At 34.0% G+C, this 17638-nt stretch overlaps 1 protein-coding gene across 6 annotated transcripts in view; it reads right to left on the bottom strand.

Annotated features, from left to right (window-relative positions):
• LOC111054814 (extended synaptotagmin-2-A) overlaps positions 1-17638 on the bottom strand; it is a 114306-nt gene that overhangs the window by 38134 nt on the left and 58534 nt on the right. Inside the window, exons 9-10 of one of the 6 annotated variants that reach the window (XR_005572961.1) lie at positions 10548-10645; positions 8505-8590 (exon numbers count right to left, since the gene is read on the bottom strand). The exons of 2 other annotated variants lie outside the window; for them this stretch is intronic. Coding sequence is in view for 2 of the 4 variants with exons in the window: in XM_039441304.1 (XP_039297238.1) it covers positions 10548-10645 (98 nt within the window). In the remaining 2 variants the exon portion in view is untranslated. Of the gene's footprint in view, positions 1-8504; positions 8591-10547; positions 10646-17638 lie in introns of those variants that run through there. 3 more of the 6 variants (XM_039441304.1, XM_039441305.1, XR_005572964.1) reach the window with 3 other exon arrangements.

Below are 17638 nucleotides of genomic sequence, written 5' to 3'. Positions count from 1 at the left end.
ATTGATTGAACAGTAGTAAGGAAGTCTTCATACTAACAACATAGAATATTATGGTAGAAGAGAAAGATATTTCAAAAAATAAAAAAATAAATAAAAATGGATTAGCTATTGTCGACTTTGATGAATTGGTTATTAGTTCTTGTTCCACCACACCATGTATCAGGTTGAATGTGCAAAAATCTGTTTGAGTCCTTATGATGATAAGAGGTACATTGGTGAGAACGCTGTTGACACTCTCCCTTTTGGACATTATAGAGTGCCCACAACACTCTAACTGATTGCTCAGTATGTTCCGTGACAATCATCCAACACCACTGATTTGACTGTTGTAAATATCATGAATATTATTAGATCTAAGCTAGCTTTAGAGCTTCATAGCGTGCTGCGTGTGAACTATGCCACTCGCAAATATGAACTGAAAAGTGAAAAAGACCTGCTTCAAGCCGACCTTATTGAGATGTCAAGTTTATCGCGTTTTAATAAGGGTTATAAATATATCTTAGCTGTTATTAATTGTTTTTCAAAATTTGCATATTGTGTACCATTAAAAGACAAGGCAAGCCAATCTGTATTTAACGCTCTCGAACCAATTATTTCTAAAAATAAGGGAGTTAAGCTGTTCCAAACAGATCAGGGAACAGAATTCTTTAATTCAAAAGTTAAAGCGTTATTAGATAGATATAGTATTAAACATTACCATGTTTTTAGTGATAAGAAAGCCTCCATAGTTGAAAGGTTTAATAGAACACTTAAAGCAAAAATTTATAGATATTTAACTGAACATGGAACCAAAAACTGGATATCGCAACTAGACAGTTTAGTTCGTGATTATAATGCAACAACGCATTCATCCATTAGAATGAAACCTAAGGATGTGAGGAAGAAAGATCGTAATCATGTTTTAATGTCATTGAATTCTGCATTCAATAGACGATATAAATTGAAAAATTCAAAACCGAAATTTAAGCTAGGAGATGTTGTACGAATCTCAAAGAAAAGGGTTCTTTTTGATAAATCTTATAACATAAACTGGAGCGCAGAGTATTTTGTAATTCATTCTATATTTCCTTCTCAACCTGTAACGTATAGCTTGCGAGATCTAAATGGAGAAGTAATTAGTGGTAGGTTTTATGCAGAAGAAATTAAAAAAACACAATTAAACGAATCGGAGAGACAAGTGTATTTGATTGAAAAAATATTAAAACGTGATAAAAAAGGATTGCTAGATAAAGAATAATCTATTGTAATATCTCATTGTAAATACATTCCATTCAGTGTAAATATGTCAAAGATTTGGTGTAAATATAATAGCTCCTCATCAAAAATGCTTTTCATTTCAATCCAAAGATTCGTAATTTGCTAAGGCTAAGGCTCAAGCAACAGATGCATTCTTGTGAAGAGGGTGCGGGAAAGAGAGGGTCAGTTGAAGTGAGAAACTTCTATCTGTGGGAGAGCGAGCGAGAGCCTGTCAAGCCGATGTGGTGGCTCACCCTCCTCCCTGATAACTTATCCTTATCAGATCACGTTCTGTACATTTGTAATCATGAGTCAAATACCAATTGTTAACTTTGATAAATTAATTACAGATAAAGAAAAGCCTGCATTTTGTAAAAATGGTAAGTTGTTACCTCATAATGCAAGAATGTTAATTATTTCTCCCAGTGCTGGAGGAAAAACAAATCTCTTATTTAATTTAGTATTTGCTGAAAATGGCTTAAGATTTAAGCACATTTACTTATTTAGCAAGAGCTTATATCAAGCAAAATATGTTTTTCTCAAGAAGGTATGGAAGGGTTTGAAAAATATCGGATTTCACATGAAAGAGGATGTGAGCCAAATTCCCCATCCAAACCGTATCCCAGAATATAGCTTAGTAATTTTTGATGACTTACAACTGAGCAATGTGCCACAGATAAGAGAATATTTTACTATGGGACGACATCATAATATTGACACAGCATATTTAATTCAGAGTTATGGAGCTACACAGAAACATTTCACTAGGGACAATGCAAATATGATTATAATCTTCAAGATAGATTCATTGAGTCTGAAATTAATTCACAGAGATCATGTTGGAGGAGATATTTCTTATAAAGATTTCGTTAAACTTTGTCATAAAGTTTGGAATCGTAAACCTCATAATTTTGTAACTATTATGAGCGAGTGTGGGATTAATAGCGGCAAGTACCGAGATTCGCTCGATACGTTTCTTACCATTCAGTAGAGATTAATTCTTTGTGCAGTCATGTTGTCATACAGCAGCAGAAAACTGAATAGAAAGAACGTTGGTTTAATCGAAAAGATTAAGAAATTGAGAAAAGTAATCAGAGACAAGCATAAAAGCTTAGTCAATTTTGAAAGGCGATCGGAGGAATACAATAGGAAAACTCTATCACCATTGATAGAACCTATAATTGAACTGGGAAAAAACAAATCTAGTTTTCACTCTAATCATGGTGTAAAACCAAAAAAGGAAGAAGTAAAAGAGGAACAAGAGAGTATGGAAATTGATGATAATGAGGAGGATGAGCAGAGTTATGAGAGTTCAACAGACAATTTTTTAAGCTCGACTAAATTTGAAAACAGTTTACTTGGTTCTAGCAGAAACGATGATGTGCTGTCACAATATCTAAAAACGTTTCATGCAGAAAAATTGAATAATTCAATCAGTTATGGAATTTCATACAATTCTAAAGATGACGTGTATTATATTGGAAATCAGCAAGTAATATTCGATAACGGTTATATAGATATTAATAATGAAAGATTTCGTTTAACACATGGTCTACTTGAGTTATTATTCAGTGCGAGACCAAACTCGAATCTTTATAATCAGAGAGATCTGGATAAGTATAAAAAAATCTTAACACTTACAGGCATACATTTAGATCGAAGAGGCTATGTTAAACGAAATCAGGGAATTAAATCGCAAATCATTCAAGTTATTTCCCAGTAAAAAAATTAGTAAAAAGAAGGGGTGGGGTTTATTGAAATTTGCAAAAAATAATTCTCATGATAGAATTTATCAATACTTTGATAATTTTGACGAATTAGTGGAAAGATTAAATTTACTCTATTCCTCAAAAGCTTCTGGCAACACCGGGCATGATATTGAGATCGCGTCTATAATTGAAGAGCTAAAAGAAGCAGAACTAATTGTTTAGTGTTACAATGACTTTACATCGATTCGGTCGAATTGATACGCCTAGTGCTGGGGCTGCTGTTGCTAATCTTACGTGTGATATTGACTCGATAACACAGAAAATAATCGAATCGATAAATCAACAAGGAATCAGTGAAGCTGTGAAATTTTATTTAGATTTGCAAATAACCAAACTCGTTTCGGAAAATACAAAGAATATTGGAGTGAGCATAATTGAAAGAGAACATATTCTATGTTCATTACAAAATTTCAGTGCTAATATCGATAAAGCTATTGCAGAGAGAACTCTAACTTTAGAATCTGCTCTAGGAGAAGTGAAAACTTTAACAGACAGCTTTTCATCTCAGTTGCTCAGTATTAACAACAATAAAGTTGATAAAGCTTATTTAGATGGGAAATTAAAAGCCATATCGGATAAAATTAAGAATTTGGAGGTGTTGGACAGAAACTATCTCAATACTAAATTAAAACAGCTTAGTATAGAAATTTTTACTAAAGTAAATGAAACACATCCATCGTCAATTGATAAGCAATATTTAGAATCTGCTTTGCAGAAATTGACTAGTTCTTCATTAACAAAGGAAGAGTTTGAAAAACGATTATCTGAAATGGCGAGTGCAATAAAAGCTAATATTATGGAGGGTATTGAACAATTCATTACAAAAGATGCTATTGCTATTCTAATTAATCAAATTGCAGAAAAGTACGCAACTAAAAATGATATAAGAGATTTTATTAAGAAAAACGAGATGGGAGTCGCTGTGAAAAGCGTTCGTGATGAAATAGCTGAGGCAATTAAAAATTTCTGAAGAGGGTACTGTCATGAGACTGCAATGTTCGGCTCCATTCATAGATTATCTAAATTTATTCATACACAGAGTGGCCCTGGACATCGTTTCCTCATATGCCCGGGTTTCTTTTCACGTGAACTGGATTGAAGCCAAACAACATAACCTTACAGAAAATCAGATAGTCCAAATTATTACAGAAAAAATGGATCTAGCCCAATATAAAGACTTTATATTGGGGCCGAAAACATAAAATCTTGTAAACACTTGCGTGAGAGAGAGTGAACTTTAACACATGCTGCTTCAAATTTCAGTCTAGACATTTTTGACTATGATTGATTGCATAAATCTTGTAAAAGGATGACATATTATGGGAGAGTGAAATATTTAAACACATGCTGCTTCAAATTTCAGTCTAGACATTTTTGACTATATCGGTTTTTCCATAAATCTTGTAAAAGGATGACATATTATGAGAGAGAGTGAAGTATTTAAACATGTGCTTCTTCAAATTTCAGTCTAGACATTTTTGACTATGATTGATTGCATAAATCTTGTAAAAGGATGACATATTATGAGAGAGAGTGAACTATAATGAACTTTAATGGTTAAACACATGCTGCTTCAAGATGAAGACGGTGAGTATAAAGGCTTTTGGTCTCTGAAATTATGTGAAAGGATGACATATTATGGGAGAGTGGAATTTGAAGTATAATGAGCTTTAAACACATGTCGCTTCAAATTTCAGTCTAGACATTTTTTCATGTAACGGTTTTCGGTGCAGGAGAGGGGAACCTTGCAGAGCGCACGTGTCTAGAGGACATTTTTTCATGTAACGGTTTTCAATGCAGGAGTTATTCTAGGGGAACCTTGCAGAGCGCACGACGAGGGACACGCTCACGAGTGCACGCGCCACTGACAATAAATTTGACTGCACAAGTTTCAACGAGTTTCAACAAGCCAATTGGGGTTTTATGCCTATGGTTGGGATTGAACTTTTCACTGTCAGTTGGAAAGCAAGCATAATATGAGGCATTATAGAACTTATACTAGATTCACTAGTATATCATTAGAGAGAAGGATTCGCTAGTATAGTATAGGAACGCTCGATCAAAATGGAACTTACTCCTTGTCTGCTTCACTCCCCTTTCATAACGCAAAGATCGCAAAGAGAAGCATGTGGTTTCACTAGTACAGTATAGGAACGGTCGATCAAAATGGAACTTAGTTACTCCTTGTCTGCTTCACTCCCCTTTCGTAATAGAGAATAGCAAAAAAGGAATTTAGAAGGGTGCCAGTAAGAGATGGAGCGAGTAAAAGAAGGAGAGAGCAGATGTGGCTAAGACAGCATAGATGTAGAGTGAAGGATTCACTTTAATCTGTCAGTAGAGAATTTTTCCCATATTCATACCCCTCATCTATACTGGGAGAGAGAATTTCTCAATTCACTTCAATCTGTCAGTATAGCATTAGATGTAGAAATATGGATTCACTTTAATCTGTCACCAAGGGAATTTTTCCCTCTCAAAGAGATTTTTTTCCCTCATCTAGCATTCACTTTAATTTGTCAGTATAGCATTAGATGTAGAAATATGGATTCACTTTAATCTGTCAGTATAGAGAGGGAATTTTTCCTCCTAAAAGGGAAATTTTTTTTCCCCCACCTGGGCAAGGGGAAGGGGAGAGAGAGAGATATCTCTTTTCAACCCCCTCACCACCACTGGGCAAGGGGAAGGGGAAATCTATTTTTAGAGAGAGAGAGAGAGAGAAAGATATATCTCTCTCTTTTCATCCCCCTCACCTCCACTGGGCAGGGGGAAGGGGAAATCTATTTTTAGAACACCCCCCACCCTACAGGCGGGGGGAAGGGGAGGCGGGATGGACGAGGGGGGAGAGGGGGGAGGGGGTTTTGGAGCAAAAAAGTGGCCTCAAAATCTTAGTTTATATCTACTCGTGAAACTCAAGAGTATTTGACCTCGTGTACTGTTGCAGCTCATTTAGTTGTGATTCCATGGCGGTCATTTTTATTTTCAAACAATTATTTTCTTTTATGATAGATTTGTATTCAGATGCATATTTCTCAATTTGAACCTTGTATTCATCCATCTTTGTAGAGACAAATTCAACTGACTGACGAAGGTCCCTCATTTCACCCTTAATATCCTTCATTTCCAATGAAATCGATTTTCTGATTTCATTAATAATTTCATCTTTGAAAGTTGTAGAAATACTGGTATTGTTATCCATTTCTGATTCCTTATTATATCTACAATTATGACACTTCCAATGTTGTTTTCTTTGTTTCGAAATTTTTTTAAAGTTTACTTCATTAAAGCCGACACACTTGAAATGAAAATGCAATGAACAGATGCTACAAGAGATTATTTCCTTTTCCGTATAATTTTTATTGCAACTACAACTGCATTTCAACATAGTAGATCTTTCATTTTTTTAAATAAAATTTGTTAATATAGCCAGACAGGTAAAATAAAACCAAATTTCTTTTTTCTCTTTTCTAGTATAATTGGATAGGTACTGAAAGGAATATTTTAGGAGAAGCCTAGAGAGCATTCATGGCACTGGTCAGAATTGGAAGCTCCTGATTAATGAATTTTGGTTTTAAAAGGAATAAGAGAGAAAAAAGAATAATAGACCTATCGACTGTTATCTCTTCTTGATAACTCCTCTCTGCCTTTATCGCTCGAGTTAGAAATTAAAAATTTCCTACCGGGTTCATTTGTTCATGTAGAAACTCTTGTTTAGCAGAAATTAAAATGTGACTTATCTTTTTATCCAGCAATGATAACAAAAAAGTGAAGGCGAATTCTTGTAGTGCAGAATTTTCTCTTCAAAACAACACCACACAAGCACCAATACGTCAAAAACTACTCACAGAAAACAAATACAAATAGTGGAAGAAACAACCAATGATGTACACTCGACCAATTTTGACTCGCAACTGATTATTCAATATTATTCGATATTATTCGAAATGGTTAGATAATTTTGAATGGTAAAAACAAATAATGAACAGTTGTGGAACTGGATAATTTTGAATACACCCCTTTTTCATGTTGATTGGTTTTCAGAAATGGGAAGCAGTATAAAATAAGTTTTATATTTGACTTTAAAATTGATCATGGAATATGCTGTATTTTGATGATTATAGAGAGCATTAATAATGATTTAGAATGAAATAAGTTGCTAGAATGTTTTGCTTGTAATTGCTAGAAAGAGACCCTATAACGCAAATAGATTTCCCTTTTCACATATTAAATGTGCTATTGAAAATGTGAAATTTTTAAAAAATCCATTGTACGATAATTTTAGGAACCTGTCCAACCCAAATAAGTTTTTCCAATCAAGAAAAACAAATTAATGAAAGTTAACCAATTTGGGATTGTTTTATATTGAGTTACATTGGTTTTAGAGACCCTATAACACAAATAGATTTCCCTGTACACAAATTAAACGTGCAATTGAAAATGCGAAATTTCAATGGTAAAAACAAATAACAAACAGTTGTTGAACTGGACAATTTGGAATTCACGATTTTTTATATTGTTCTATATTGGGTTACATTGGTTATTTATATTAATCACGGATGATAATGTTTCCAATTGATTAAATTGATTTAAAAATGAACGTTTTCATTTGCAATAAAGTGTCAAGAGACGTCTAGATCACTGTGATACCTACACTATAATATTGAACCTTTATTTTATGAAGAATTCAATTTTCTCCAACCACTCTATTAGTACGTTAATAATCTGACAAAATTAATTCTTACATTAATTATTCACGATCAATGCATTTCGAATGTGTTAAAATATTTCAAATGCATAGAAATTTTATCTTGTAAATATATTTATCATACAACAAAAATGTAAAGTACCTTACATCGTGGAAGTGCAATTCAATGTATTATTGAACATTAATATAATTAAAATTATTGATATTTAATGGCAGTTGACAAGTAATAAGATATGATTTAGTTGATGCTATTTGATACGATTGATGGAGATAAGAATGAAAATAATAGATTAAAAGAATTTCAAAAGATGAGTTGATGATTTGCTGGCCTGCTAAAGAAAAGTTACAGCTATCGAATCAACACAGAAAGTTCGGTTATTCAACTGTTATCAAACAGCAAAAGCAAAGATGGAACAAGAACTCACTCCAAAACCTAATGCATGCTCAAATTAAAAGAAAAAAGTACACGAAAATGAAAAAAATGAATGTAATAGTAGTGTGATTGCTTTTAGTTCATTCATTAGTGATGAAGAGGGAATTTTTGATTGTCAATACATACATAATGTTCTTCAAATTCACGATTTTTGAGATGGATATAAACTAAATACCGAAATGCTTTTCATTTTTCACAATTAGATACCAGAATCTTATGAAAACATAAGAAGACACTTAAAAGAAAAACAGAACCCACAAAATAAAAAAATGATTGAATATATTTTTTTGGGATTATAAATAAATGAAAATTTCGTTTCATGTATAGTTTGTTCAACATATGTTGAGTTTATCTAAAATATTACCTTCCTAGGCTATCATCAGTAGCAGCATTGTCTTTGTCAAAAAGCCGCAATAGAAGGAACTGGCTAATCAACTCCTCCACCGTGAACTATAACAACAAATAACTTAAAGTAGCTTTCACTTATCAAAGCAGAACGTCGAGTTCAGAATTTTCGAAGGATGCCAAGAAGTTTATTATGGTATATTTAGTTTTTGGGTGATAATTTTTTAATTTAATCGAATGATTATTAATCAATTTAATCTAATAAAATTTCATATTAATTGATATATTTTGATATTTATTATAACAAAGGATTGTAGCCTAATAGAAAAAATTGAAGTGAAAAGGATAATTTTAATTATTGAAAATTTTGAGACTTCAATAATTTATAGAAATCACTTAGGATATTAACAATTCTCCAAAGTAACAACTCAAATTCTAGTATGAAAAGTATTATCCGAGATATTTAATCAGATTTGTATAAAAATAACATTGTATTCCCTCTTAATTGCTCAATCCTCAATATTAATATTATTCTTGGATTAAGAAGGACAGGTTCATGGAATAATAGGATCACAGAAAGACCTCACTTATGCAGGCAAAAAACACTTAATAAAATGGGTTAAGGCACACAGAAATATCTATAATTAGCTATCAGAATGTATGACATGCTATCTGTAAACAATTATGGTGAAACCTTAGACCAGTTATAGAATAGACACTCTGGGAAGTCTAGCCTCTGAAGCAAACATCTACTGCTATATCACCATATCGTGACGTCATCATCGGATAGAAAACTTTTCTGCAGAGCTTGTTTACATTGTTTTCTATCCGATGCTGACTTCACGATATGGTGATATGGCCACAGTGATATGGCAGTAGATGTTGGCTTCATCGACTTTCAGTATGAATATACAATGGGCCGTGTCTATTCTATAACTGGTCTAAGGGTGAAACTAGTTGAAAAAAAAAAATGAGGTTAGAGGCTAGTCGATAAAAAATATCACAACATTTGTCCGTGATTATTAAAATTTAAACATGAATGATAAAGTGTGGATCTTAGCTGTGATTGGTATGTTTGCCTCTATTAACTCTGTCGTTTGTAAAAGATGAATAACCCTAAAAATAAATCATCTTTCATCTGTGAATAGTAACAAACTACTAAGTAATAAGAATTATCCACTGCAGCTTTTCCAAAAACGTATTACTAGAGCTATTTCTTTAAAATAAAAAAAAATCTTACTATTATATTGATTAGTCCTTATTTTGGTAGGATATTTACATTTTACAATAGTAACACCATTTTAACATTTAAAACGATGTGCAGTCGATTATTCAAATAAATGAGCGATTTTGTTTAATTTACTGACTGGAACCATCAATTTTCAACACTGCCGTTCGAAAGTACTCCAGTCAGTAAGTAAACAAAATTGCTTATTTACTAGAATAATTTTACACGTCATTGTAAAAAAAATCAAAACCGTGAGTTTATGACTTAAAATAACAACTAATGTGTTTTATTTATGCTTCAAATAATTGAATTACTTCTTACATAGGTACATTGAAGTACGATCTGTAATTGGTTTCATGTAAGTTAGCTTATATACTTGTGATAACATTGAGTCAATATGTATTATAGTGTCATATTATATATCCATAATTCAATTATAAAGTATTATGTAAAATGGTAAGTTTTTTCAGAAACTTTCATCAAAATCAACAAACGTTTGCAAGAATGTGAGTAATTATTACAGTAAAAATATATCATAAATTATTAGAGCATTCTTTGATCACGCAAATTGATGACATAGTTATAAAATGAATAAATTGTTGACTAATCCGGAAAGTTAATGTTTTTAAATATTTGTGTTTAAAAGTTATTGGGTTGGAATATAAATAATGACGGATGAAGTTATAAAGAAAAATAATTTGATTTTTGTGAGTCTCACCACTGCTGTTATAAAAAGCATTTGCCATTCCCAGTAATAACATAAAAACATTTTGTTAGTAAAGCAGATAAAGCACACGTTGCAAGCATTAGTGGAGTTGATCTGACAGCCAGTACCTGCCTAGAAAGTCATGATTGACAACACCAGAAAAAACCGGATCCCAATCCCAGACTTCAAACTGCACTTCCTGCACCTTTGGGGCTGTCACCTCGGCCTAAGCCAACAACATTACAAACTTTATATTTTTGCTTTTTTTCGCAAAATCTTGCAAGTAAGTGTATGAAAGATACTACTTGTATCAAGTATTTCTCACTCGAAAGAATAATTCCAGATTGTTCGAGATGGTATAAACTGGAGATAAATTGCAATCAGTTAAAGTTCTGGCATGAATGCTAATAATTTATGCCAGACATATATTTGCCAAGACAGAGTGTTGGAATGTTGAATAGTAGTACGAGATTGGCTAGCTTGTGGTAAGGCCTGCATTAAAAAAAAATGCATGGTTGCCTGTAAAGTCGGTATACGGGCGAAAGTTTTACGTGACAACGACTTTGAGTGGTAAAATAGTTTTAATGTGAATATTCATTCGTATGGTAGGAAGAAGGATGAAATAATAACTCACAATGAGAGTGAGTGAGAGGCACGCGTCCCTTCCACTCGGGCATGGTTACCCGCTTGACATTTTGAAGTAGTGGCGCAGTCGCAGGAGATTGCTTGCGGCGCCTGTGCAGGTTGACTGCTCCGTTTCACTCTCTCTCCAGGTGAATGCCTTCAGCTGCTGCCGCAGCATTGCTCGCCACTGCTCCTATTCGTGCTCTTTCCAGACGACAGTGAACCGAAACGAACGCTCTCACTCGCTCTCATTGTGAGCGCATAACATGGGAATGTAACGCAGTTTCTTGAAGTGTCTCCCGGCAAACCAATTTATAAGACGTTGTCACGTCAAAACAAAATGTACAACATTTTATTGTTAAATCGACAAGATTAATTTTTTTTCAGCTATTGAATAACGAGGCTTCCCATGCAATGCAGTTCTAAAAACCAGTTGAATAGCACCATATGTATATACAGAGTTGGTAAAAATGATGAAAACAGCTTAATATGTCTTTTACAAATATGATTTGACAGTAGGTTCCGTTGGAGATCCTATTCGAATAAAAAAATGTAATTGTCCATCATTTTAAAAATTTTTGTCCGCCATTTTGACCCAACTTTATTTTTTACTTTCCTTGCCCTATTACCATAGGTAAGGAAAGTATTGCTTTACAAAAAAAAATTAAGGTACCCTAATTTGAAGTTTTCTATACGTTTCAAGGTCCCCTGAGTCCAAAAACATGATTTTTGGGTGTTGGTCTGTGTGTGTGTGTGTGTGTGTGTGTGTGTGTGTGTGTGTGTGTGTGTGTGTGTATGTGTGTGTGTGTATGTGTATGTGTGTATGTCTGTGAACACGATAACTTCATTCCTAATAGACCGATTGAATTGAAATTTTAAACTTAAGGTCCTTATACCATGAGGATCCGACAATAAGAAATTCAATATAATTCAATTCAAGATGGCGGGAAAAATGGTGGATAGTTACTAAAAAACCATGTTTTTTATGGTTTTCTCGAAAACGACACCAACGACTTTCTTCAAATTCATACCATGGATAGCTATTTATAAGACCTATCAACTGATATGAGTCTCATTTCTGAGAAAATTGCAGGAGTTCCGTAATATTCTTAAGAAAAATGGCGGATAATTACTAAAAAACCATGTTTTTCACAATTTTCTCAAAAATGACTTTTTGAATGATTTTTTTTTCAAATTCATACCCTGTATAGTTATTTATCTGCTCTATCAACTGGCATGAGTCTCCTTCCTGGGAAACTGATGGGGGTCCACCCCATCCTTGAGAAATGGACTTTGTAACCTCCTTCTCGTTCATGAGGTAGGTAGGTAGAGCAGTTAATAAGAACATGTAGTCGAGATATTTCATCTTTAAAACAGCTGTTTTGACAACTTTTAAAAAAATCATCGAGTTTCACAATTTACACAAAGGAAAAAGTACTCTGAAAACAATTATAATATAAACAGTAGTCTGATCGTAGTTTCAAATATGTTGCCGCCAATAGTCATTATGTTTTCCCCTAAATTATTCTCGTTTAAGAATGAGGCTTACAGTTCAATGAGCAAGGAAAGTTGTGTGAGTGTACCACACCAGATTTGTTTTAGACGGGAAAGTGGTCATATGATACATGATTTCGATACAGGATTGCAAGAGAAATGAATGGCAAAAAACACACACAAATATCTCAAGCTGTTACAAAGTTATTGGCATTTAAAAATAATAGTAAATCATATAAAAATGAAGTAAATGACTACCTACAAAGAAAATCAAAACTATAAAATTTCACTTTTTTAAGTGTTGATAAACACTTATAGTAACATTCATTCACATATTTACTTTAAACAAAAAAGTTTGATTCTTTCATTTTTGTATGATTTATTAGTATCTTTGAATGTAACTTTGTAACTGTTTGAGATACCGATGTGCGATTTTTGCCATTCATTTTTTCTTGGAATACTATATCGAAATCATGTATCATATGACCACCTTTCCATTAGAAGAAATGAAGTTGAATTCAAAAAGACAGATCCAAGATGGCGGACAAAAATTTCAAAATGACAGAAAAGTATATTTTTAATACAAATAGGATCCCCATCGAAACCTTCTGTTAAATCATTTTCCTTCAAGAGGAAATATAAATCAAACCTGTATAACGTTTATTCACTATTTATTACTGTATTCATGATTTATTTTCATGAATATGTATTCATGAAATGTTTGATATGATAAAGTATATCAAAATATACATATATATTGAGCATCTTTGTCGTAAATTGAAATATCTTATCAGCGTATTCTATAGTCTAAAAAAATTAAAGATACTGAAGTTATTTGAAACATATTTTGCTTATGCACAATCCTTCTTCTAATATATTCTATTGAAGTTTGGGGAGCAACCTATTTTAAGACAGCCTATTTTAACACCCATTTTGAGACGTCCAAAGCATATAATAAGAGCAGCGCTAGGTAGACCTACACTTTATCCTAGCAGAAAAAAACTAAAAGTACTCACTTCATGACAAACTTACGTAAGAAATATATTTTTTCTCATCAACATAAATAGCAATATATTCACAATCCGTACAACACCATATAATATTTGTCATCAACCTTAAATAATATCTACAATGTTAACAGGATAGAACTATCTCAATCAACCGCCATCAAATGTTCTATTACAGTAATTTCCTTATCAACAAATTATCTACCAATTTCATCAAAAACAAAATCAGCGGGAACAGAGCCAAGAAAATTGATAAATGGATCCAAGAAAAAATTTACTTTGATTTAGAAATATTACATTTTAATAACACATATTTCTCCATACCAACCATTTCTGACACATTTTATCACGTTGTATCCTATTTTCTATTCTTATTTAAAACAAGATCTATCTATCGGCTAGTGCACAGGATTTATCTTATCCCAGTCGAGCCAAAATGAATAGTCTGTACTAACTTGTATTTATTTACATGTGACAGGGTTCGTATCACAGACACAAGTTCTCACAGAGACAAGTAGTGTTTTTGAACGATATTAGTGTCACAGAGAAAAGTTTCATAGGAACAAGTACTTCTATAAATGGCAGCCTCACAGGAACAAGTTCCCACAGAGACAAGCTGAGTCACACTGGAACAAGTATAGAAGAAGAGTCTCATTCGAACAAGTAGTGTCACTGGAACAAGTAGAGGGATAGAGTCCCATTCAAACAAGTGGAGTGTCACAAAGACAAGGTCAGTCTCACAGGAACAAGTTGGTGTGGTGTGTTGCCCACACATTTTTTTTTTTATTGTCAATACTATAGCTATCTAGTCTGCAGACTAATGAGCTAATTTTTTCTATCCTACATAGGTACTACTTGAAAATTTTAACAGTGAATATCTCATTAGATATTCTTACTGATATTGATTGTTTAATTAATATGTACACTTATGACTGTACTATAGAAGCTAGATTCACTCAATCACTGCTCTGCTCTTTCACTGGACACTAATTGAACAAGCACTACACTAGCTCATACGGTTTCCTCCTTTTGAGCCTCCGCACCAACCCTCCATTGTCTAGCAGCTGGATCGCCTCAACGTTGTCGTGTTGGTGCCTCTCCGCATGCCTCTGGATCTCGGTGGACACCAGGTCGACGTGCAGGTCTCTATGAAGATCGCTGTTCCTGACATACCAAGGAGCATCCACAATGTTCCTCAGCACCTTGTTCTGGAACCGTTGTATTACATTGATGTTGCTATCTTTGGTACACCCCAAAAGTTGTATACCATATGTCCATACTGGCTTTAGTATCTGTTTGTACAGAAGTACTTTGTTTTGGATTTGTAGGTTGGAGTTTTTACCGATCAGCCAATACAGTTTCTTATATTTGATTCCAAGTTCCTCTCTCTTCTTCTTGACATGGGCCTTCCAGCAAAGCTTTGCATCCAAGGTCATACCTAGATACTTGGCATCATTGGCATATGGTACAACTCGGTTGTTAATTGTTATTGGTATGGGCAGGTCCTTCTTATTGGTAAAGTTAATGTGAATCGACTTTGCTTCATTTAGTTTCATCCTCCACTTTCTAGTCCAATCTTGAATTTTGTTGATGGATCTCTGTAGTTTTTCTGTTGCAATATGAATATTACGGTCTACTGATAATATGGCAGTATCGTCTGCAAATGTTGCTGTAGTATTCTCATCAAGGCTGGGAATATCACTGGTATGGAGTAGGTGGAGAAATGGTCCTAGAACACTTCCTTGAGGAACTCCTGCTTTTATTTCCTTCAAATCAGATTATGAATTTTCATGCCTGACTCTAAAGTATCTGTCAGTCAGATAGGATTTTAATATATCTGTAAATTGCTTTGGTAGCACTTTTTCAGTTTCAAAAGAAGACCTTCATGCCACACTTTACCAGAAGCTAGCCCTATATCAAGGAAAGCTGCTGAACAAACTTTTTTCTCTTCTAGGCTCTTCTCTATTACATTCACAATCCTATGCACTTGGTCTATTGTTGAGTGTTTCACTCTGATGCCCAATTGATTATTTGGAAATATGTGCTGTCTCTCAATTATTGGTGTGGGCCTACTCAGTAAAATCCTTTCAAACAACTTGGTAAGCACAGGTAGCAATGATATTGGCCTATATGATGATACTTCATGTGGCTCTTTACCTGGCTTGAGTAGCATTATAACCTCTGCTACTTTCCATATTCCTGGTACAAATTTGAGTCTGAAAGAGGCATTCAAAATGTGTGTGAATTTTACTATTGCTTTTCTTGGTAGGTGCTTGAGGACTAAGCCAGTTATTATTTCGAATCCTGGGGTCTTTTTGTTATTCATATTTCTTATTTCTCTTTTCACCTCTTCTACTGTGACATACATTATTTCTTGATTTGGCTGTAAGATGTTCTCCTCTGCTTCTAAAGTGTCTTCTTCAGTTGTGTTGTTTGGTTGAAAAACGTTTACAAGATGATCTGCAAAGGTCTGTGCCTTTTCATCACTACTCCTTGCCCATTGTCTGTTCTGCTTCCTGAGAGGAGGAGATTGATGAATGGGTTTTTTAGCTGCCTTCCAGAGTGAGTAGTCTGTACTGCGTTCTACTGTTAAGTTTATCAAGTAATTATTGATTGATTCATTCTTGATACATTGAATCTCTCTCCTTAGTTCTTGAGTTGGATTGTTTAAAACTCTTTTGTCTTGAGGGGAACGTGATTGCTGCCATCTCCTTCTTGCTCTTCGTTTTTCCACAATCATTTCTCTGATTTCCACAGGGTAATTATTTCTAGTGGTTCTTCTTCTGAATTGTGGAGTATTACACCATGCTGCCTGTTGGATATCAGTAACAAACTTCTCTAACTCCAAATCAATCTGTTCTTCGTTTCTTAATGGCGAGTTCAACTCTATTCTTTCATCCAGCATCTTTTGGAAACCATCCCAATCCTTGTGGCTGTTGACTAGCGCAGGACAAGCATTTTCCTTCTGTAGAATTGAATCACTGAGAGTCAAAATGATGGGTGAGTGGTCAGAATTTAGATCGAAAATATCCTCTAAATGCAAATAATTTACCGATATATTCTTTGTCAGAAAAAAATCTATAAGATCTGGGATTTTCCTCGTATCGGTGGGCCAGTAGGTTGGATTACCAGTTGAAAGAGCTTCGCACCTCATCTCTTTCATTGCTTCAAAGAGCTGTCTTCCCTTGTGAGTTGTTAAGCGCTATCCCCAATGCACGTGCTTTGCATTGAAATCACCACCAAGAATGAACTTTTCTCCTAACATATCAAGCAATGTCGAATACTCCTCTCTTCTGATGGAATATCTGGGAGGACAGTAAATAGCGGCAACAACGAAGTGATAATTTACTGCTTGAACTGCTACACCTATCAATTGAATTCTATCACTTTCATGTTTCACTTCTTCATGATGTTGTAGATTGTCTCTGATAATGATGGCACTCCCACCCCTTGCGACATTGCTGGGATGTAAAGCATGATAGCTCCTATAGCCTTTGAATTTTATAAATGACTGCTTTGTAAAATGAGTCAGATATAAGAAATATATCTATTTTTTCTATGTTTAGAACTGCTTCCTACTTCTGTTGCCGTTGTAACAATCCATTTGCGTTCCATTCCATTATTTTTAGTGAATGAATCATTTGAATTGCAGTAGTTTACTTTGTTCTAACTTCTGGAATTTAGACTGCAGTGAGGTGATTATTTGTTCTTGTCTATCCAGTTTTGCCAAGATGAGCTGCAAAATATCATTGTTACCTCCTACTTCACTTTTTGGCTCTCCCAATTTTGGTCTATTTTCTTTTCAGACAATCTGGGCGAAAGTTAATTTCTTAACTGCGCTTTCATGGTTTGGATTGTGGGTTTGTGTATTTTCTGTGATTTTTGGTGGAATATTCTTCACTGTGTTCTTCCATAAATCTGGAATATTTTTTGTTTTATTGGAGTTTCTAATCTTTTGCAATTCGATTGCAATAGTGCAGCCTCGTTAGCTGGCTGGATGTGCTTCCCCGCAATGAATACATTTTGGTAAAGCATCACTGGGTTTTGTACAGTCTTTTGTTTGATGTTTACCTGCCCACTTTACACACCTAGGC

The sequence above is a fragment of the Nilaparvata lugens genome, chromosome X, assembly GCF_014356525.2.
Source record: "Nilaparvata lugens isolate BPH chromosome X, ASM1435652v1, whole genome shotgun sequence".
Classification (NCBI taxonomy): Eukaryota; Metazoa; Arthropoda; class Insecta; order Hemiptera; family Delphacidae; genus Nilaparvata; species Nilaparvata lugens.
This window is presented reverse-complemented; position numbering and strand designations above follow the sequence as displayed.